Below are 24309 nucleotides of genomic sequence, written 5' to 3' on the forward strand. Positions count from 1 at the left end.
GAACAGATTCATCAAAGTAAACTTTACCACCGCCTTTTTTTAAATTTATTTTTAATTTTTACCCACAGTCTAATTTTTTTTTCAATTCCAAAATTTAGTTATGCAGTTATGACAGATTCTTCTTTTAAATTTCTAACATTAGCTTGTCTTTTCATCTCTCGCGCTCTTTTTAGACAGTGCGACACAGCCCTCTCAGTTACATTGCATGGCCCTAGCTAGAACAGGGGTCGGCAACCTTTTGAGACAGAAGAGCCAAAAGTAACAGTTCACAAAGTGTCCCAGTTGTAAAGAGCCACCAACATTTCATTTCAATATTACCATCTATATATATATATATATATATATATATATATATATATATATATATATATATATATATATATATATATATATATTGTGGCATTTGTGTTGTTTTTTTTCCAGATCAAGTTTTTATTTTTAAACACCATTATACTTTCTTTGTTAACTCAGCTCCAGTTTTCCCAAAATAGATAGAAAAACCTAAGTTATTTCTAAATTGAATTGAAATTCTAAAAAAATAAAACACGAACAAAAAGCTATTTATATATACATTAGTATTTTAAAGACCACCTAAAAACAATAAAAATACATTAAGACTTTTCCAAAATCTTTTTCTTTTTTTTCTTTTTCTTTTTTTTGCAACTTCTTTAACAGTAGCCTGGACAGAGTCCACTATTGCTTTAGTCTGCGACTTAATCCCAGCCGGCCTTTCATTTTCTTCTTCTATGTCTCTTACAGAAAATACACATGCTGAAATTTTCTCAGCTTCTGAGCTTTCTGAACTTGTGCTCAACTTGTGTTTTCTGGGTTGGGGATTCAACAACTGTGGGGGTGGAGCTAATGATTTTTGAGGATCTTCTAATTGACACAATACTTTAGATGATGATACAAGTTTAATCCCTGTTTGTTTATTTTTTTTTTTGTAACTTGAGTGCCAAATATTGTCTGATATTGATTCAGCTAATTCATTATCAAGATACGGAGATAGTTGTTTAGCCACATAAGCATGAAATTCAGGGGTGGTAGTTAAAATGTTATGATCATCCTCCTGACAAACATCTAAAGATCTGTTAGACTTATGTTGTGGTTTTCTACAGCACAAACATTTATGTTAACCGTATAGTTTGTGCTTATAGATTTTACAGTATTAGACAAGCTTTCGTCACAAATCAATGCTTGAATTTTTTTTTGCTTCCTCTTCATCTTCAGTGTTTCTTCCAGACTTTTTTCTCCGGGGGGGGGGGGCACTTGAAATTTTCGGGGGGGGGGCGGTAGACTTTCTTCGGGGGGGGGGCGGACACTGTTAAAAGGCTATATCTTCTATATAAATTATATAAATTTCATTTCGTTCGGGGGGGGGGGGGGGGGGATGGCGGTAAAAAAATTTCGGGGGGGGGGGGGGGGGGCGGGGGCTTTGCCCCCCCCCCCCCCCCCCGAAGAGATGCCTGGAAGAAACTCTGTTCATCTTCACTTGAATCTGACGAGGACGTCGGTACATTTTTCCTTTTCCATTTTGCTTTTGGTGTCCCATTTTGATTTACGTTCATGCTGTCTATTAAAGGGAAACGACTACCGTTGATCCCACAACGTGTTTTTTTTTTCAGGAACGCATTTTCTGCTGTGAAGTTTAATTTACTGATTTCTTTTGGGATTTCTGTTATGTGCATATTTGAATGACTTGTTTATTGTGATTACATCATTTTTAATACACAATTTAAGGTTTTTAATTGAGCAACATCTAAATTCTTTAATGAAAACACCAGGTGGAATGTTCATGGAGTCCATCACATGCCATGAATCTTTTAAAGAGGATAAATATTTTAGAGCTATAATAGACCAACTAGAGAGTTGTTTGGATCCTGCATCTTTCTATGGTTTATCAGTTAGGTGGAGAGATTTTTTGATGAAGAAATTTTGCCTGTTCTCCAATAGTATAAAGGAAATATTACAAAATCTATAAAGGAAATATTACAAAATCTATAAAGGAAATATTACAAAATCTATAAAGGAAATATTACAAAATCTACACAGCTGGAGATTTGAGTGACCTGGATGGTTTATTTGGTGCATGTCATGGACTCCACAACGTGTTTTTTTTTAATTGATTTGAGTATTTTTTTATTACATATTAAAATACCCTACTTACATTTTCAAATAGATATATATCAGGTTAGTATCTAAGTATCTTTTACTAGTTAAGTTACAACAATACATCTTTAGGAACTTTGGAAGTAACAAATTGCTTAGCTCATCAAGTCTCTACTAAGTTAGCTATAATAAATATCAGTCAACAACCACAGTACTCATGTTGGCGAGAAACTTATCTCCAATAAATGTTTAAAACTGACTTACAGACATACAAATATGCACAAAATTATAAATTTGATTGCCATTTATTCAATGAAATCAATGGCAAATTGACAGTATTCACACAAGAATCATTCAACAATTTTTCTAAATCTATTTGAAACAAAATATTATTCTTCGTCATCAGGAGGTATCCCTAACTCTTCATTTGTCCATTTTGAAGCATCTGTGATAGCGTGTCCTTTTAAATGATCAAATTCATACCAGCAATGATATAATACCCAAAACCACAATACAAAGCCCAGGCTGTTCCAGCAAATTTCAAAAAAGGAGGCTCCTCAAGAAACTGTTTACGGTAGACAACTGTTCCGCCATAACGTACAGTAGCCAAATTTACTTGTCTGTTACGTTTGGCCAAAAACTTAACAATCGGACGTAGCCTTCCCAATGCCAACGACATTTTCAATCTACCCCACAACGTGTTTTTTTTTTTTCGCATTCATTTTAAATTATTATCATATCCACAAAATATTTAATGTTGTACAGCTCGTAATCCTAAAAAAAAACTGAAAATATTCTAAAATTAAGCTTCTTAAAGTTTAAGAAGTTCTTCATCACCATCACCTTCCTCTTCTTCCTCGGCAGCTATTTTCTTCTTCTGTTCTGCTTCTTCAGCTTTAACTGCCTGATCAATTTTGGCCTTCTGCTCATCACTCAGCCCAGGCCAAGCAATAGTGGGTTCTGAAAACTGCAATTTGGGAAACTGGGTCATATCAACACCTTTAGCTCCATATGCCCTCTCCAGATTACCTAGCATTTCCTTTAAGGCGGCTTCAGATTCTGCTGTGACATCAACTAACTCACCTCCTTTAGATCTGGATCGGTACTCTCTAATTTTATCTAAGAAAAGCTGTTGGATGGGATCAAGATTTTGGGCTGCACCAGCTGCTGCTGCATAGTTCCCTTGGCAAACTGCCTTTGTAATAACTGGTAGAAGCTTTTGTAGTGTTAGCCGCAACATTTTCTGCGTGAAGAACCGACCGTCCACCCCACAACGTGTTTTTTTTTTTTTTTTTTTTTTTTTTTTTTTTTTTTTTTTTTTTTTACTAATTTAGTGCATGTTTATTTAATAACCAGAATACTAAATTATCTTAGGAGGATTTTGTTGGAAATAATTCTTAATTCTGCCAATAGACACATTTTCCTGTCACATCTTTTTTTCTATGACTCCATGAGATGCATAAAGACAATACTCTTTTTACTCTAAATAGGAAAATAAGTAAAAATACAAATGTCTAAAATAAGTGCCAGTTTATTTTTTATTGTACATTTAATAAAACTTATGAGCGGGCATTGGGTCCCTTCTTTCTCCCAAAGCCAGCGACAACATTTACGAATCTACGGTTGTACTGCATACGACGTTTGGCACGGCCAGTCTTTCCTTTTTTCTTTTCTTGCTTATCAACTTTAGGTGTCTGCCCACGTACTTTACCAGCACGAGCCAAGCTACCATGGACTTTACCTCCAAGCAAGCGCAGCTCAACATTCAATGTTGCCTCATTTCTGAAAGTTACAAGCTCACAGGAGTCTTCTAATGGCTGGCCTTCATAGAACACTGCCATCTGCTCAAGAGGGAGACCTTCACGTTCTGTAACCAAAATCTTGACATCTCCTACTGTCTTTTGTTGAGCAAGGTCCAAAACAGGGGTTTGGAGAGAATGTACGAACATAGGCATGATGGATGCGAAAACAATTCAGACTCATTAAAAGAGTGTTAGGTATAAAACTATTTAAAATCTTCACATTCAAATATGATTCTAGTTAACCAGCTGCACATGTCTTATAAAAAATATAAAGGTAGTTGAATGTTTGAACTTGTCTTCTATAAATATAGTTTGCCAACAGTGTTTTAGTTCTAAATTGACTTATCCTTATCATCACATCTATAGAACACCTTGAAGCAACAAGAGTTGTATCGATGTGTGCCAAGCATAGAGTTACTGCCCCTGGTTATTGTCTAGATGAATACAAATTATACAATTATTCTGTTGAGTGTGTGGGGAGTGGTGATTCAGTGTGTGTGGGAGTGTATTGAGGTGATTATGTGTATGGATGAGTAGGTTGGGGGTGATTCATTGTTTATGGGGGACTGTTGGGGTTGGAGTGGATCTACAAACATGCAATACATTATGACGCTGAAATATTAACCGAATGCTCTAATTTTATGGTCGCGATGTGTCGCGCATGTTTTGGCTGCACTCTTGGACTGTTTACATTTACTCAGTGCTGGATGATATATCGTATTTTTAGATCAACACAGAACACCACGATACAGAGGCGTAGCGACTCTTCCCGGCGCCCGGGGACAAACTTTTCGATTTGCACCCCCCCCCCCTCAAACTTTCGATTTGCACCCCCCTCAACCTTTCAATTTATTTTTCCAACCCATTTTGGCGCCCCCTAAGGTCGGCACCCGGGGACATATGTCCCCCCCCCCCTCGCTACGCTACTGCCACGATATATCTGATATATATATAGGTTTTTACAGAAATTTCTGATCCTAGGTTTCTTCCTTGGTTCACTGAATTCCAGAAAGGTCACGATAAGCTGCTTCAAATAATGTGTCACATTACAAATGTTGTAATCAAGTTTTGATTTCCAGATAATCTACAGGACTTGTATTTTTTGTATAGCATAACACGTGTAGGTGTAGGCTCTATTTTTTGTATAAAATATTAGTCGCATAGACTTATGTATAACGCAGCTTTATTAAGTACTCGAAGTATTTGTGGGGAATTTCTTGATAGCAAACAAATCATCAGACTATTTTAACATGAGCGCCAACTTACTGTAAACATTTAATTTGATTTTAGAAAAATTGTTGGTATCTGAGTAGTTCGATATCTTGTTACCTAACATACTCCGATTTTTACTTTCTTAAACATAAGAAGACAGTGGGTAAAACTAACCTAGCACTTGTTGAAGATGGTTGTATGCAGAGGCGTAGCTAGGGTAAGGCAGGTGGGTGGGGCGCCAAAATGGCTGGAACCAAATGAAAAAGCTCATTTTAATCTGAAGTATTGAATTATACACAGTCGAGGTTAAGAAAATAAACGGCAACAAAGCTTTACACACTGATCATCTACATCAGGGGTCTCCAAACTTTTCAGTCCGAGGGCCGTATTAACTATCAAATGTCAGTTCGGGGGCCAGTTTCTTCCAGAAATGTATTTAATTTTTCTGGGCAAAGTTCCTCAGCCATCACCAACAAACGGTTTGTCCGTTGACAAAAACATCTCCGCGGGCCGGATGAGAGGACCTCGCGTGCCGCATCCGGCCCGCGGGCCGTTGTTTGGAGACCCCTGCTCTACATCAAATGTGTGGTAATAATAATTAAAAAAAAACAGGTACGGGATAGCGACAGGTATAAAGAGCCACCAACCTTTTCAACCGGAGAAAGGGGGGTGGAGGGCGCTTTTCACCAGGGTGAATAACTGTAGGCTGTATATAAATGACAGGGGGGGGGGGGGTACAGTTGATAATTGGTCCGGGCGCCAGAATGGTTGTATGGCTATTATATTCTAATGAGGACAACAGGATACAAACTATGGCGGTTTTTTAAATTAACATCCAGCACTAATGAACTTTACCAGAATGAAAGAAATTTAAACGGAAAATTCCTCTTACATTGTTTTAATTGCACAAGGTTGGCTAATGGCACCCGAATCTTTAACTAAGATTGTTGCCAGAGTATGTGGTAGGTTTCCAGACTTGGGATAGAGGGGATGTTTCATAATGTCAAGATATAGTGGGGTAAGGGGGGCGCCTGGCAAGGCACTGGGTGGGCTGAGGGGGAGGGGGTGGCTAGACAATGAATGGGCGGAGGGGGGTGTTGGCAAGACAATGTGTGGGCGGAGGGGGGGAGGGTGGCTAGACAATGAGTGGGCGGAGGGGGGTGTTGGCAAGACAATGTGTGTGTGGGAGGAGGGATGGTTCATAACGACAAGACTAGAAGCTTCGGTACCCTCACATTATGGGATGGGGTTATTAGGTGCACTGACCCTGAATTTGACCCGAGCTGTTAATGAAACGGAAATTTTGTTAACATAATGTCAACGCCGTGAGACAATAAAGTTGGCGCCGTTAACTTTTCACGTGACGTCCTCCTTATTTCCGATTGGCTGAACACAACTTGGCCATTTAGGGGGCGAGAATTCATACCGTATTAAAGGGGCGAGAATTCATTTCATAATAACCATGGACCTGAGCCAGGCACATTGTGGTGATACTCTCTAAAATTAAATATTGATTTATTGAGCGGGGGGAAAATTTGATAAGACAAACTTTTAAAAAATAAGAATTAACTCTTTTGGTCCGCTCCGTTGAACCCTCTCTGGCAAGGGGATTTTTTTTTATAATCTGCTGATAGTGTAGGACGGGTTGTCGTTCTTTAAGGCAGACTGCCCTTGATAACTACAACAATAGACCCAGTAGCTCGGCAAAGTTGTATTCAGCTAAACTGTCCACCTCGTTCACAGACTGTTTGATTTATCCGCGAATTCTATACGTGTTGAAATTTGTATGTACATTTAAAAGTAAAAGTTTAAAAAGTTTAAAATGTAAATGCATGTAAAATGGATATTTAAATTTGTGTCTTATTCTGTGCTAGTCTAAAAACAAGCATTTTTCGTTGAGTGTATTCGAGAACTTTCTGTCCCTATTGTCTCACCTCGTCTGACGTCTGAACCCACATGCCCCCCCCCACGATTTACGTCATGAATGACGCCTTTAAGCTTATTACAGATACTAATTTGATCCCGTGTAGATGTATGCTAGACACAAACACGTGACATCGTGACAATGGGATATGACAAACACGTGACATCGTGACAATGGGATAAGACAAATACGATTAGTCCGCTCGCACGGCTTGCCCAAACCACCTTCTGTACATAAACTTGCCCGACCCACCTTTTGTACACAAACTTGCCCGACCCACCTTCTGTACACAAACTTGCCCGACCCACCTGTACACAAACTTGCCCGACCCACCTTCTGTACACAAACTTGCCCGACCCACCTGTACACAAACTTGCCCGACCCACCTTCTGTACACAAACTTGCCCGACCCACCTTTTGTACACAAACTTGTCCGACCCACCTTCTGTACACAAACTTGTCCGACCCACCTTCATGACCCACCTTCTGTACACAAACTTGCGCGACCCACCTTCTGTACACAAACTTGCGCGACCCACCTTCTGTACACAAACTTGCCCGACCCACCTTCTGTACACAAACTTGCCCGACCCACCTTCTGTACAGAAACTTGCCCGACCCACATTCTGTACATAAACTTGCCCGACCCACATTCTGTACATAAACTTGCCCGACCCTCATTCTGTACATAAACTTGCCCGACCCACATTCTGTACATAAACTTGCACGACCCACCTTCTGTACATAAACTTGCCCGACCCACCTTCTGTACATAAACTTGCCCGACCCACCTTCTGTACATAAACTTGCCCGACCCACCTTCTGTACATAAACTTGCCCGACCCACATTCTGTACATAAACTTGCCCGACCCACCTTCTGTACATAAACTTGCCCGACCCACCTTCTGTACACAAACTTGTCCGACCCACCTTCTATACATAAACTTGCACGACCCACCTTTTATACACAAACTTGCCCGACCCACCTTCTGTACAGAAACTTGCCCGACCCACATTCTGTACATAAACTTGCCCGACCCACATTCTGTACATAAACTTGCCCGACCCACCTTCTGTACATAAACTTGCCCGACCCACCTTTTATACACAAACTTGCCCGACCCACCTTCTGTACACAAACTTGCCCGACCTACCTTCTGTACATAAACTTGCCCGACCCACCTTTTATACACAAACTTGCCCGACCCACATTCTGTACATAAACTTGCCCGACCCACATTCTGTACATAAACTTGCCCGACCCACATTCTGTACATAAACTTGCCCGACCCACCTTTTATACACAAACTTGCCCGACCCACCTTTTGTACATAAACTTGCCCGACCCACCTTTTATACACAAACTTGCCCGACCCACATTCTGTACATAAACTTGCCCGACCCACCTTTTATACACAAACTTGCCCGACCCACCTTCTGTACATAAACTTGCCCGACCCACCTTCTGTACATAAACTTGCCCGACCCACATTCTGTACATAAACTTGCCCGACCCACCTTCTGTACATAAACTTGCCCGACCCACATTCTGTACATAAACGTGCCCGACCCACACTCTTTACATAAACTTGCCCGACCCACCTTCTGTACATAAACTTGCCCGACTCACATTCTGTACATAAACTTGCCCGACCCACATTCTGTACATATACTTGCCCGACCCACCTTCTGTACACAAACTTGCCCGACCCACATTCTGTACATAAACTTGCCCGACCCACCTTCTGTACACAAACTTGCCCGACCCACCTTCTGTACAGAAACTTGCCCGACCCACCTTCATGACCCATCTTCTGTACACAAACTTGCGCGACCCACCTTCTGTACACAAACTTGCGCGACCCACCTTCTGTACACAAACTTGCCCGACCCACCTTCTGTACACAAACTTGCCCGACCCACCTTCTGTACACAAACTTGCCCGACCCACCTTCTGTACATAAACTTGCCCGACCCACCTTTTATACACAAACTTGCCCGACCCACCTTCTGTACAGAAACTTGCCCGACCCACATTCTGTACATAAACTTGCCCGACCCACATTCTGTACATAAACTTGCCCGACCCACATTCTGTACATAAACTTGCCCGACCCACATTCTGTACATAAACTTGCCCGACCCACATTCTGTACATAAACTTGCCCGACCCACCTTCTGTACAGAAACTTGCCCGACCCACATTCTGTACATAAACTTGCCCGACCCACATTCTGTACATAAACTTGCCCGACCCACATTCTGTACATAAACTTGCCCGACCCACATTCTGTACATAAACTTGCCCGACCCACATTCTGTACATAAACTTGCCCGACCCACCTTCTGTACAGAAACTTGCCCGACCCACATTCTGTACATAAACTTGCCCGACCCACATTCTGTACATAAACTTGCCCGACCCACATTCTGTACATAAACTTGCCCGACCCACATTCTGTACATAAACTTGCCCGACCCACATTCTGTACATAAACTTGCCCGACCCACATTCTGTACATAAACTTGCCCGACCCACATTCTGTACATAAACTTGCCCGACCCACATTCTGTACATAAACTTGCCCGACCCACCTTCTGTACATAAACTTGCCCGACCCACATTCTGTACATAAACTTGCCCGATCCACCTTTTATACACAAACTTGCCCGACCCACCTTCTGTACACAAACTTGCCCGACCCACACTCTGTACATAAACTTGCCCGACCCACATTCTGTACATAAACTTGCCCGACCCACATTCTGTACATAAACTTGCCCGACCCACATTCTGTACATAAACTTGCCCGACCCACCTTCTGTACATAAACTTGCCCGACCCACATTCTGTACATAAACTTGCCCGACCCACCTTTTATACACAAACTTGCCCGACCCACCTTCTGTACAGAAACTTGCCCGACCCACATTCTGTACACAAACTAGTCCGACCCATCTTCTGTGCACAAACTTGTCCGACCCACCTTCTGTACACAAACTTGTCCGACCCACCTTCTGTACACAAACTTGTCCGACCCACCTTCTGTACACAAACTTGCCCGACCCACCTTCTGTACATAAACTTGCCCGACCCACCTGTACACAAACACGAACCTATGACATGACAATATGACATAGCATCACATGACATGTCAACATGACACGTCGTTACATGAAATACTATTAAAGGCGACATTCCCTGTAACTGGCTAAAATGACACGCTATCCTATGACATGCCAATCCGACATCTCATCCATTATGACATATCGAAATGACAAATCATCACATGACAAGCTAATATGACATGAAATCCAAGGATGTCATACCAAAATGACATACACCTCATAACATGCCAGATAAATGTTTCTACTACTCCCTCTACGCATGTATCACTCCGCATATGCATTAACACCTTCCCCATCCCTCCCCATCCCTCCCCCTCCCTACACACACTAATTAGCGTCTACTGCAGAAACTCACGAGGGAGTAGGTAACACTGAGGTATCAGAATTGCCACATTTCGTCTCGAATGCTGGAACAATCTACACTGTCGGTAAGGCTTCAAGTGCATTCATTGTTCACTGCTCATTATAGGGCAGACAATTATTTTATGTCTTCCTTAACTAGAATATGATTGTGTGTATGTTTTTTTGTATGGTTCTATTTTCAATCTAAATTTACTTATGTAAGACTTTATCTAAATCGAATATGTAGGCCTATGTATGTTTTGAATTTGTTTAGATTGCATATACATGCAGGTTATAACATTTTGAATGTATCTAGATTGGATACAAATGTGTGCCTATTAGGAGATATCTAGACCTCGTCTGTAGCTCCGATTTGAACTCACACACAGAGACTGCTTGCATGTGCATTACATGCACACACAGACACACACACACACACACACACACACACACACTTTCTTGAGGAGGAGTTGTCCTACTTTGAGAATTGATGCTATTTTAAGCACCGGATCACATGACGCGTATATTAGGCGCTATGATTGGTTGATATGCGATAGCTCATGAAAAATGTGGAACGTCAATTTACTGATTGATTTTTTTTTGGGGGGGAGGGGGGGGGGGGGGGGGGGGGGGTAGGGGTGGGGGCTCATGTGGTCTTTGTCTATTTTAAACTTTTAGTGAACCTTAAACATGTCTATTTGCTAAATTTACTTGACAATATCAAGATGTGTTTAAACGTACTGCCTGTGCATGATGATCCAACAATTTGTTGTCTTGTATAACTTTAAACCAACAATTTGTTGTCTTGTATAACTTTAAACCATTATTTTGTTGTCTTGTATAACTTTAAACCATTATTTTGTTGTCTTGTATAACTTTATACCAACATTTTGTTGTCTTGTATAACTTTATACCAACATTTTGTTGTCTTGTATAACTTTAAACCAACATTTTGTTGTCTTGTATAACTTTATACCAACATTTTGTTGTCTTGTATAACTTTATACCAACATTTTGTTGTCTTGTATAACTTTATACCAACATTTTGTTGTCTTGTATAACTTTATACCAACATTTTGTTGTCTTGTATAACTTTAAACCAACATTTTACGTTAACTTTAGTGAAGATCGATGAAGATAATGTATAGAATAAGCTCTGATCTCGTATGTTAATTGTATGCCTTGCCTGCATTCATTAATTGTTGAATATATTTAATTTTTTTTGCAGCTGCTTCATTCCACATTCATCATACAATCCACTATTGTCAGATAAATTCATCTTTCAAACCACTATTGCCAGATAAATTCATCATACAAACCACTATTACCAGATAAATTCATCATTCAAACCACTATTGTCAGATAAATTCATCATTCAAACCACTATTGTCAGATAAATTCATCATTCAAACCACTATTGTCAGATAAATTCATCATACATACCACTATTGCCAGATAAATTCATCATTCAAACCACTATTGCCAGATAAATTCATCATACAAACCACTATTGTCAGATAAATTCATCATTCAAACCACTATTGTCAGATAAATTCATCATACATACCACTATTGCCAGATAAATTCATCATTCAAACCACTATTGCCAGATAAATTCATCATACAAACCACTATTGTCAGATAAATTCATCAGACAAACCACTATTGCCAGATAAATTCATCATACAAACCATTATTGCCGGGAAAAATCGAATGTTTAATCCTTCTAATTAAAGATAAAGCAGCTTAAGCTATGAAAGGTTTAGTATATCTGTAGACTGACAAGACACCTATGTTCTATATTTGGAAAGAATTTTGTTTTCACAAATGTAATAATTCTTTTGTCTTCGTCCAATAATTCATAATGTTGAGGTTTGTGTAATCTGAAGCGTAATGATGTAAGCGTTTGACACTCTCACCTTTGCCCTTCCCACCCCTCCCACAATTTACATCCGTCTATATAGATAAGATAATAAGATAATACTACATTCCGAAAGGTATTTATGGATTAACGGTGTATAAGAATTTTATCGCAATACTACAAAAAGAAATAGAATTTTTTTTTTTTTAAATATCAACATGGGATAAAAAAATAATATTTTTTTATGATGGTTGTAATAATGTTAATCTGAACTTGAATGAAAACCTTTCTTGTGATGGTTGTCATGACAACCTGTCTTGACTACTGTAAACACAAAGACGGACTGGATGATTTGGACAATGGGCTTCCATTATCACGCTATTGTGCAACAGCCACCACTGGGCGTGCTGTTAATCAAATATCTGCTTGTTCATGCTTCTTCATGCTTGCAACACCCGACACGCTGAATTATGCTTGCAGCTGTGATGCTGATCCTATATAATTAGCAATAACTAATTAGCTAGTCTAATCAGCCAGCGCTATCTTTAGTGTACGATAGCATGACCTACATAGTTGGAGTTGGACTAGAGGTTTGACGGGGTCACGTGATATGCCAGATCAGGCAGTCGTGACGTAATGCTGGTCAGGGTTGTCATGCTGCACTTGGTTTTGGTTTGGTTTGGGATAATGTTGTTCTCAGTGACTTTTGGGATCCTTTGTCTCTGTGTCGTTTGGGATCCTGTGTCTCTGTGATTTCGGGATCCTCTGTCTCTGTGTTATTAGGGGTCCTGTGCCTCTGTGTTGTTTGGGGTTATGTGTATCTGTTTTGATTGGGATCATTATCTAGTGATGTTGTTTAAGTTGTGCCCAAATCTTCTGAAGATGTTGTAGTTATGCCCATATCTGGTGATGATGTTTAAGTTATGCCGATATCTAGTGATGTTTAAGTTATGCCCATATCTGTTGATGATGTTTAAGTTATGCCCATATCTAGTGATGATGTTTATTTAATACTGATGGGCTAGAAGACCAGTATAAAATGTGGATATTAGTATTCCCCTGCACGTTACACAAGTGTATACATGTGCTACCTATGACAAATTGTGTATGTGTTTTGTTACATCTGACAAAGTGATTATGTGTTTTGCTACCTCAGACAAATTGTCTATGTGTTTTGCTACCTCTGAGAAAATCTATATTTTTTTGCTACCTCAGATAAAATGTATATGTGTATTTTGCTACATCAGACACATTTCGTATGTATTTTACTACCTTAGATAAAATGTGTATGTGTGATTTGCTACCTCAGATAAAATGTGTATGTGCGTTTTGCTACATCAGACAAAATTTGGATGTAAGCATCCGTTACCTTTAGTGAAAGCTTGCTATAAATCAACTTCCAAAAATCATTGCCTCCTAAATCAATGAGTTTATTACTGGACAGCCATATCATTAGCATAACAATAAACGCCGCATACCATAATTAAACTGATTATTTTTAGTAGGATTCCTAATTATTCAGATTAGAGTACGAATTTTGTATTAAATGATTTTTTTTTATCGAGACATTCAAAATACGCTGAGTGCTGGATTTATTTTAGGAATAAATACATCTAGTACTGAACATTGTTAATTCTTTTAAAACATGTCTAATCATGAATTAGTTATAACAGCTACATTGTGGGCGTAGCCTGTATGTTAAAAATGATATGCTTATAACCTTAAAAAGGTAACTGCAGTTTCTCTTCGCTCTGTAATTCACGGTACGCTAATAAATTCAAACATATTATATGTAGGTGTATGGATGAAATGACCTTGTAACATATGTGTGTGTAGCTACCTCTGTAACTCGCTAAGTATAACATATGATGTACCTATATTTAAAGATGTACTTCAGGAAAAATATATTCAGTTCATTTAATTTACGACATACTATATCTAATACATCACCTAGCAGGATCAGCCTATATTAAATTAATCGGTATAAATAAAGAGTTAATAGTGCAATAATTTGTCACCTAAAAACACCGGTTCAATAATATAAATAACGAAAACCACTTACATATTTTGTTAATGTGATTGGATTAAGTTTTTCGATTTAAAAAGATGCTTGATGTATAAATATGTTGGCCGTGTGCTAGAAACATCAAAGTTGTGCATCCATTCTTAAATGTTAGATCAAGAAAATCACTTTAAAAATCGATCCTTGAGTTTAAATAACCTAGAGCTATATTTTAAAGTCTTGGTGGGTCTGATTTGTTTACAGTTTACAGCGCTGCATTTTATTTTAAGTTTGGCTGAGTAGTTTTAGCTTAACAAGTATTTTTAGTTTTCGTTTTATTGCTTTAAACGGCGATTTTAGAAACAGACAAATGTTTCACAAGCTATTAGATCTATTAGCTTTTTAGAAATAGGAGAAAAATGAAAAGTAAACTTATGTACTTTACAAATATACCACAAATTATTTGTAGTCATTATTTTTTCATATAGATTATGTTTCTTATACGTGTTTTTTGAATTATTTTTTAAACATTTAAAATAAATCAGTTACCGAAAAGTTTACTAATGAACTCATCTCATTACTTATCGTGTCCTAAGCGGAGAGCACTAGTCTTTTAACCCGAAAGTCTCGAGTTCGAATCTGGGATCAAATCAGTAGAACGTCCCTGAGTCCACCCAGCTCTGATGGGTACCTAACTCATGTTAGGGAAGGTAAAGGCGCTGACCATACCTTTCCTTCATATGCCGAGGTCAAGAAACATGAACTCTACTTCATCTGCCCGATGGATTTCTTAGTCTAAATAGGATTCTTTACATTATTCATCTGAAATCAACATACTATGAGTACTCCACCATTGGTATAATGTAACTAATACTCTCCTAGCCGTATACAGAACATGTTTATATCATGTTCATGTGTCTGGTAAACAGCTGATTGTGTTTACATCATGTTCATGTAACTGGTACCACAACAGCTGATTGTGTTTACTTTTATTTTCATGTATCTACCACAACAGCTGATTGTGTTTACATCATGTTCATGTAACTGGTACCACAACAGCTGATTGTGTTTACTTTTATTTTCATGTATCTACCACAACAGCTGATTGTGTTTACATCATGTTCATGTAACTGGTACCACAACAGCTGATTGTGTTTACTTTTATTTTCATGTATCTACCACAACAGCTGATTGTGTTTACATCATGTTCATGTAACTGGTACCACAACAGCTGATTGTGTTTACTTTTATTTTCATGTATCTACCACAACAGCTGATTGTGTTTACATCATGTTTATGTATCTACCGCAACAGCTGATTGTGTTTACTTTTATTTTCATGTATCTACCACAACAGCTGATTGTGTTTACATCATGTTCATGTACCTGGTACCACAACAGCTGATTGTGTTTACTTTTATTTTCATGTATCTACCACAACAGCTGATTGTGTTTACATCATGTTCCTTTAACTGGTACCACAACAGCTGATTGTGTTTACATCATGTTCCTTTAACTGGTACCACAACAGCTGATTGTGTTTACATCATGTTCATGTGGCAGGTACCACAACAGCTGATTCTGCTTACATTGTGTTCATGCGTATGGTACCACAACAGCTGATTGTGTTTACATTATGTTCATGTATCTGGTACCACAACAGCTGAGTGTGTTTACATCATGTTCATGTATCTACCACAACAGCTGATTGTATTTACATCATGTTCATGTATCTGGTACGACAACAGCTGATTGTGTTTACATCATGATCATGTCTCTCAACTTTCTCGGCTAGAAATTAATTTCCGTCTCGAGATGAAAATGAGTTACCTAAAGTACTACGTAGCTAGGTGGAATCTGGAATCAAATTACCCCCCCCCTCCCCACCCAGCCGTTAGCCCGTGCCCTGGAGTATCTACCACCCTCGTTACGCAGTTGTCGGATAACCGACTTTTACTGGCGAATATTTCCCTAACATCTCCTCCATCATCTGATACCGTTGCTCAAGAGTCGTAAATCAACCTTGACCTTTCGCTTAGTGCAAGACACAAGGGCCTGTAGCACTAATTGGCCTCTATCAGACGGGTAGCTTCCCCTGATCATTCACAGACGCTCCGGCACATTACAACAAGTCTGGAGTAGAAACTGTAATCGCTGCCATTCTTTACAGTTATGATCAGCAGATAAATGGACCAGGTTTACACCAAGTTGTAATAATGTGTAAATACTGGAGCGAATCCTGGCCAGGGGTGGGGTGGGGTGGGGGGGGGGGGGCTAAGGGGATGCACCCCTATATCTAGTTTTGACTTTATGAATGTGAGGAATCAGAGTGGAACTAGACTACATCTGCTCGCTGGTTCCAGTAATGTTTAAGGTCAGTAACTGTTTGTTAGAGGCGGTAATGTTTAAGGTTAGTACCTGTTGGTTAGAGGCGGTAATGTTTGAGGTCAGTACCTGTTGGTTAGAGGCGGTAATGTTTGAGGTCAGTACCATTGAGGTAACAACCCTAGTTTCCTGGGAGGACAACCCGAAATGTCCATGGTTGTAACGCTAATGTGCTGAGATAACAACCCAAAAAACCTCGGTGTGACAACCCATATGTCTTGAAATGACAACCCTATAGTCTGAAGAATACAACCCCTATTCCCCGGATGTTAGCGACAAAAACCATGCTACTATATTATGTACTCAACCACTCACCATTTAACCATATCTTGTGGACGCTGGTTGCTATTGAGTCATACACTTCTACATTTCTTTTCGCAGAATAAACGGGTATTCTACTTCACCTACTAACCGTCAGAGTTTAAACCAAAATCTATTTTCGGACATTCTTGTCTCACCCGCATCTTTGGGGATCAAGGACTGACAAGGCGTGTAGGACGTGACGTCATGCACGCTCCAGTACTCACTCTTTGAACTAGCCGCCAGCTGTCTTAAACTGTATTATCATGTGTATCAGGATGCCTTTCAAATTTAAAATAACACTGTGTAGTTTACTGTAGGTTAATAAAATAAACCGGGAGTGATCTCCCCTAAACTTTCTCGAATATTCTTATATAAAATAACAGGGGATGGGAACTCGGGCTATAGACATGATTTTTAATCCATTTTAAATACTTAAAGTTTTAAAAATAGAATAAAATCTCGTAGACAAATTAATTGCACACCAAGTGAACGCGAAATAAAAAAGCGCATAATAGTGCGCAATATTATTAGTACTTTTAAAATTTACATTAGTTTTTTGAGAAATCGGAAGTAGCGTAAAGTACTACTTCCAGTCAACGGAAATGACTCAAAATTTAATAGAAGGTAGAGAATTAGATCTTTTACTTACGTATGAAATTTCATTTATCTATCTGAAATAGTACTTAAGTTATAGGCTTTTGAAAAATTCAAAGTAGGAAAAGTACCACTTCCGGTTATCGGAAATCGCTCAAAAGTTGATACGGATCTACGATTTTGATTAAATACTTATATATGAAATTTCATCAGCCTAGCTGTAACGGTACTCAAGTTATCGTGTTTACACACGGACACACACACACACACACACAGACACACAGACATACGGACAAGATTGCAAAACTATGTTTTTCCGTATCAGTGAGATGCAAAACGTCGAGATTTGCAAAAATCTCGATTTTTTTTTTTTGCACGATTACAAGACTTTCTCTATACTTCGTATATACGAGAAAGTAAAAATAACGAAAAATTCATAAACAAGTTCCAATCAAACAACCCAGCAATTATTTTTTTTTAACCAAACCATTTTTGTAAAGTAATTAAAATTGGCTTCTTGGTGAATAAAAGTTTGCAGTCATTCTGTTGCTCAAATTTTAATTAAAACTACATTGGATATTGGATTTAATGTTCAAGAGTTGTCCTACTTGTTTCAAGTTCTTTCGATTATCTCCCTTTCAAATCCAAGCTTCCATTCCTTTAGAAAATAAAAACAGCCTCTATATCGGTTGAAATCTTGAATTATTTTTAGAAATTATTCTGTCACATGAAATCTCCCCCCAAGAATGGATTTTCAATAACATCTCTTCCTATGGTATTTTTTCTATGTGCCGGATATTGCATTTTTATCGGTATCAACTTGTTTTCCCTCTACATCGAATCACTTCACAAAGTTTTAAAAATTGTACATTTTTAAGCATGGTTTTAATCAAATTAGAAATGTTGTTTTTTATCTTCATCTTGGTCGAAGTAAAATTGAGTGATCTATATGTGCAGAGTTGTACAAATACAAACACAAATAAAGACCACACACAAATATACACGCCCACACAAAAAGAGAAAATTACAGAACCACACAAATATAGACCCACACAAATACAGACCAACACAAATTAAGACCCACACAAATATAGACCCACACAAATATAGACCCACACAAATTAAGACCCACACGACATAGACCCACACAAATACAGACCAACACAATTATAGACCCACACAAATATAGGCACACACCAATACTGACTCACAAATATAGACCAACACAAATATAGACCCACACAAATACAGACCAACACAAATATAGACCCACACAAATACAGACCAACACAAATATAGACCCACACAAATACAGACCAACACAAATTTAGACCCACACAAATACAGACCAACACAATTATAGACCCACACAAATATAGGCACACACCAATACTGACTCACAAATATAGACCCACACAAATACACACCAACACAAATTAAGACCCACACAAATACAGACTCACACAATTATAGACCCACACAAATATAGGCACACACAAATACAGACCCAGACAAATATAGACCCACACAAATACAGACCCACACACCTATAGACCCACACAAAAATCCAGTCACTCTCCAATACGCACACACTCAAAGAATAAATAACCATATTAGTAATACAAACTTAAAGTTATTAAAAATAAATGTGTTCACATTTCTAACTCCCCCCCCCCCCCTCCAACTTTCATCCATGTCATGGCGGTGTCACCACAATCAGATGGAAAAAAAAGTTCAACATTAAAGAGGTATTGTGTCTTGTTGATTCAATAAAGGGGCGATAATTCTTAATTGATTGCGGCAAAAAATGGCGGTAATTAATAAAGATCGTAATTGATGAAGGCAAATAATTTATCTAAGCATTTTTACAGTTTCAGGTGATCTAATGAGGTCACGGTGACACGGGACAACCTAACCCTATTTATTTTCATATTCAACTCACTTTGGCTTCTTTAACCACAAGTAGCTTTTATTCTAGAATTTCTTTAATGAATACTGTATTGTTTTTGTATTTATTGAAACGACTTTTGGACTTAATTTAATGAAAAAAACTAAGTATGTGCATTCCTTCATGTTTAGGATTTAATATTTTAAACATAAACCATCCAATGCTTTCTCTAGCACACCTAAACTCCACACACACCACCCCCACACATCGCCCCTCACAACCTCGCCCCCACACACCACCCCTTGTACACTGTGCCCACACACCCCGCCCCCACACACTCAACCCACATACCACCCCATGTGCACGGTCACCACACACCCCGCTCCTCACAACCTCGCCCCAACACACCCCACCCCACACACCCCGTTCCACACAACCTCGCCTCCACACACCACCCCACATAAACCTATTTCCCCGTCCACACTAAGCTAGTTAACAGACGAACAAAAGAAATCTCCACGCCAACTTTTGAAAACAGATTTTATTTGAATTCCGCCTTTTCCAAATCCTGTTATTGAATTCAATTCGAATGTTTCGAAACCTTCTCTTGAATACAAGCATTTCTCATAAACCTATTAAATCATATCCCTGTTTAACCTGATTGAACGAAGCTTGTTTGTATTTTTATTATCTAATTACACGAACGACTCACGATGTAAATTAATAAATGATGAAATATGTTGGAGTTGTAGGGATTAGAGTTTAAAAAATCTATACCGTAAAATAATTTATCGTCGCGCAAAGACAATTAGATTTAATTATTTTCGGAGTCAACATCATCAATTGCAGAATTTAATTTCTTTCATCTTGAAATTTTTGTTCTAATTCTCTTGACGGCCGATCTTTCTGACAGCCAGCCTAATCCATTTCATTGCCGATTGTTCGTTTTTTTTAATCAACGTTTTTTTTAATAACCCCCAAATAATTAAATTAATAGTTTACGTGATACACGCTCCTACACCACCCCTACCCCAGGGCAATGTTTATCCTGGCACCCCCCTCCCCTAACCAACTTCTGAAACAAAACATTATATTTTTTCCATTATAAAGATAATCATTAAACCCCTCCCATAAAAACAATAATTTGTAGTCTCCCCTCCCCTTCTTTTGAATAAACTGTATCCATTCTCTAGTAGCCGAAGATGGCTGTTATTTAATGATACATACCACAGTGAACCATGACGAAAAGAACGTATTGTTGGTTAGGATTAGGTTCTAATTGTTAGCACACCAACAAACCAACAAGTTCAATGCTGACCTCTGTGTAAACATCATGTATAGCCATGTTTTTCCATGTTCTTAACCGATTAAAATCATATTCTAGCCATGTTCTTACCATGTTCTTACCATGTTCTTACCAGTTTAAAAACCATGTACCCACCATGTTCTCACAAGGTTAAACCAAGTTCTAGCAATGTTCTCACCATGTTCTTAACAGATTTAAACCATGTTCTTATAATGTTCTTACCATGTTCTTATCATGTTCTTACCATAAACTTACCATGTTCTTACCATGTTCTTACCGTGTTCTTACCATAAACTTACCATGTTCTTACCATGTTCTTACCATGTTCTTACCATGTTCTTACCATGTTCTCACCATGTTCTCCCCAAGTTATCCCCATGTTCTCACCATGTTCTCACCATGTTCTCGCCAGTTCAAAAACCATGTTGCCTTGAGGTTAAACCATGTCCTTACCATGTTCTTATCATGTTCTTATCATGTTCTTATCATGTTCTTATCATGTTCTTATCATGTTCTTATCATGTTATTACCATGTTCTTATCGTGTCCTTACCATGTTCTCACCATGTTCTTACCGTGTAGTTACCATGTCATGGAGATGTTAAAACTACACAATAACTATGTGAAATCGATCTTCCAAATACCTCAAATCTTGTGACCCGAATATTCCAACATATACTCTTCTACTGTATAGTTAACCTCCTTTCAATTAAAGTGCAATTATAGTGTGGACTTATTCAATCTAATCGTTTACTAATGCACGAACAAGGTGTTTCTACACCGTGCAACTAATTAGTATTCAGGTAAATATGATGACGTCATGCTTTGGTTCGCCCGATTAAGGTAAATATATTGACTTCGTGTGGGAGCTAGGCCTAAAAAATATGTTTACCTATGCAGGTTAATTCCTGATCACGGTGGCTAGACACATAGGATAGGTGTCACGTCATTCAGATGACCGTTAGGCTAAATATCACGTGATTAAGGCAACGGTTAGGCTAGGGGTAAAGCGAATCGGACGACCGTTAAGCTATGTGTCACGTGATGTGTACGACCGTTAGATTATGGGTCAAGTGTTTGGTACGACCGTTAGGCTATGTATCACGTGATTGGTACGACAGTTAGATTAAGGGTAAAGTTATTGGTACGACCGTTAGACTGGGGGTCAAGTGATTGGTACGACCCGTAGGTTAGGAGTCACATGACTGTTACGGCAGTTAAACTAAGCGAATGAAAATGGAAGATTTGTAAAAGAAACATAAGAATCTTCAGCACATCTGGTCACTCCTGTTGACTGAGGTCGCCATCTATAGGAGGTAAAATGGACCGTCCTGTTTGGCAGCAAACATCATCGGTGTCAGCTCAAACCAACAGCAGCAGAACGTAACCACTGCTGATGGCCACATACAAACATGTCGCGATAATACATTATGTTGATATGTCTAACATTACTTGTATTATTGAGCACTTCTCCTTAACGTTAATAACATTTTAATTAATAACTGCTGGTTGGTTGTTTAGACCCTAACCCTAATCAAAATTTCACATAAAATAACTGAAAGTGTTAGTTTTAATTGTGTCAGGGGTCAAAGGTTACAATGTCAGTTACTCACACATCGACAAAATACGTTGGTCCTACGTCACGAGTTCTTATCAGCCCGACTCCTACAGCCGCTCCCCCACGACATGACCTCGTCAACTCAATGGCCTTGACCTACTAGTACTTTTCCTCTCGGGAAGTACAAATGTGATAAGTAAAGATTACGTAAAAACCTTTTTTTTTTTTTTTTTTTTGCATTCTTGTCGTTAGTTTTTGGCGTACTTCAAGTTTTAGATTAGGTAAGGGCCGAGAAGTGCGACAGAACAAAACACCAGAACTATCAAGAAAGTCTAAATGTCAAGGTTAAAATGTGAGTTATAATTATATCTACAGAAATTTACCTAAAATATTCAGCGTTGTTTCCATTACCTAGCTTTTCGAAAACAATTATAAATCAATGACGCTCCAATCTACGAACGATTCAGACTACGAAATATTGTAACACATAACAGCTTACCATAGCCGATAGCCTGTGATTTAAAAAAAAAACAACATTCGATTAAAAAATGTCTAAATTGTCAGAAAAAAAATCGCATACTGCCGCCATCTCATCTATAATTCACCAAGTCAATTTTAAGTCGTTTGTTCACGGTAATGTAGTAATTTTAACCAGTATATTTATGTGGTTGGGACACGCATAAAAGATGTAGCACTATATGGAGATTTACGCCCGAAATACGAATGCCTCGAGATACGAACGCCGTTTAGGAATCGAAGTATCTTCGTAGCCCTTGGCTCAATAGTTCTAGGTCCTGCTGCTTGGGTGAGCGAAATGTCGCGTTTTTGTCGAGACGACGCACAAGTGCATTAATATAAAAATGTCCTTGTGTTGTAATTATAATTACAGTGAACTTTTGAACTTTTGACCCCTGACCTATATTGCATTAAAATTGTCCGTCGTTGCCAATGTAAAATAACTGACATTACGGTCATAGACTCTCGGGCTTAACCCTACATTAGCGGGTTCTGAGCGAGGCATTAACCCTTTGATGCCCCAGACAACGCAGCTTACATACCCCAGCATTAGCGGGATGTAAGCAATGTATTAACCTACAAGCACAAAAAATCATCCCATAACAGGCCCCGTGGTGAGACTGACCTGGATGCTTATTCTTATATAACATGAAAAGGTCACAGAAAGGTCATTTATTTCATTAACCACCAGAGCGAGGCGATCCGCCGCTCGACGGATTAGTCCGGCGTCCTAGCCGGAACCGTTTTCAAAAGCCAATTTGGCAATGTGTTTATCAAGTCGGCTCGTTGGTCCAGTCAAGCGTGAAGCAATACAAGCCAAGAGGGCAGACTGGCCAGATCAATGTTTTCGAATCCAGACCAAAACATTAGTTAATACAATTGTAATGGCATTTCGGTGCAAAGATATTAAGTTAGATCATTCATGTTGAAGCTTCGATCTTTGCGTTATAAATTTACACAACTTAAGAAAACACGACGCTGGTATGCGATAATGTCACCGAAATTGAAGGCAAACAGAAGTAATTGACAACAGGAATAATTGACAACAGAAATGACTGACAACAGAAATAATTGACAACAGAAATGACTGACAACAGAAATAATTGACAACAGAAATGACTGACAACAGGAATAATTGACAAAACAAATGACTGACAACAGAAATTAATTGTGCCACCTTATAAAATATCATACATGACGTATCGTCATGAGCCAACATGACATGACGTCATAAGTTGACACGAGGGCAGCTATTGTCACAAAGCTTCTGATATTCTATTCAGATCGTTCTGTCCGGTCTTGACAAGCCGTCAGACCTGACCTTTGAACCTGTCTCTTCTGATGACGTCACGAGCAGGGAGTTTTATTTTTGAACGCTG

At 38.7% G+C, this 24309-nt stretch overlaps 2 protein-coding genes across 2 annotated transcripts; both read right to left on the reverse strand.

The window, feature by feature from the left end:
* Window positions 1–2826: 2826 nt before the first annotated feature.
* LOC131927161 (ATP synthase-coupling factor 6, mitochondrial-like) lies at window positions 2827–3361 on the reverse strand. Its single transcript, XM_059282883.1, has one exon. It carries the CDS (start codon window positions 3347–3349, stop codon window positions 2921–2923), a length of 429 nt encoding a protein of 142 aa, XP_059138866.1. The 5' UTR covers window positions 3350–3361; the 3' UTR covers window positions 2827–2920.
* A 263-nt stretch (window positions 3362–3624) lies between these two features.
* On the reverse strand, window positions 3625–4066 carry LOC131927148 (ubiquitin-like FUBI-ribosomal protein eS30 fusion protein). The gene has a single exon (XM_059282865.1). The coding sequence runs from the start codon at window positions 4062–4064 to the stop codon at window positions 3669–3671; it is 396 nt and encodes a 131-aa protein (XP_059138848.1). The 5' UTR covers window positions 4065–4066; the 3' UTR covers window positions 3625–3668.
* Window positions 4067–24309: the final 20243 nt, after the last annotated feature.

The sequence above is a fragment of the Physella acuta genome, unplaced genomic scaffold (assembly GCF_028476545.2).
Source record: "Physella acuta isolate Inbredline_101_S28 unplaced genomic scaffold, ASM2847654v3 ptg001377l, whole genome shotgun sequence".
Taxonomy (NCBI): Eukaryota; Metazoa; Mollusca; class Gastropoda; family Physidae; genus Physella; species Physella acuta.

Coding starts and splice junctions, on each gene's coding strand:
- LOC131927161 (XM_059282883.1), bottom strand. CDS start 3,349: ATGTTGCGGCTAACACTACAAAAGCTTCTACCAGTTATTACAAAGGCA.
- LOC131927148 (XM_059282865.1), bottom strand. CDS start 4,064: ATGCCTATGTTCGTACATTCTCTCCAAACCCCTGTTTTGGACCTTGCT.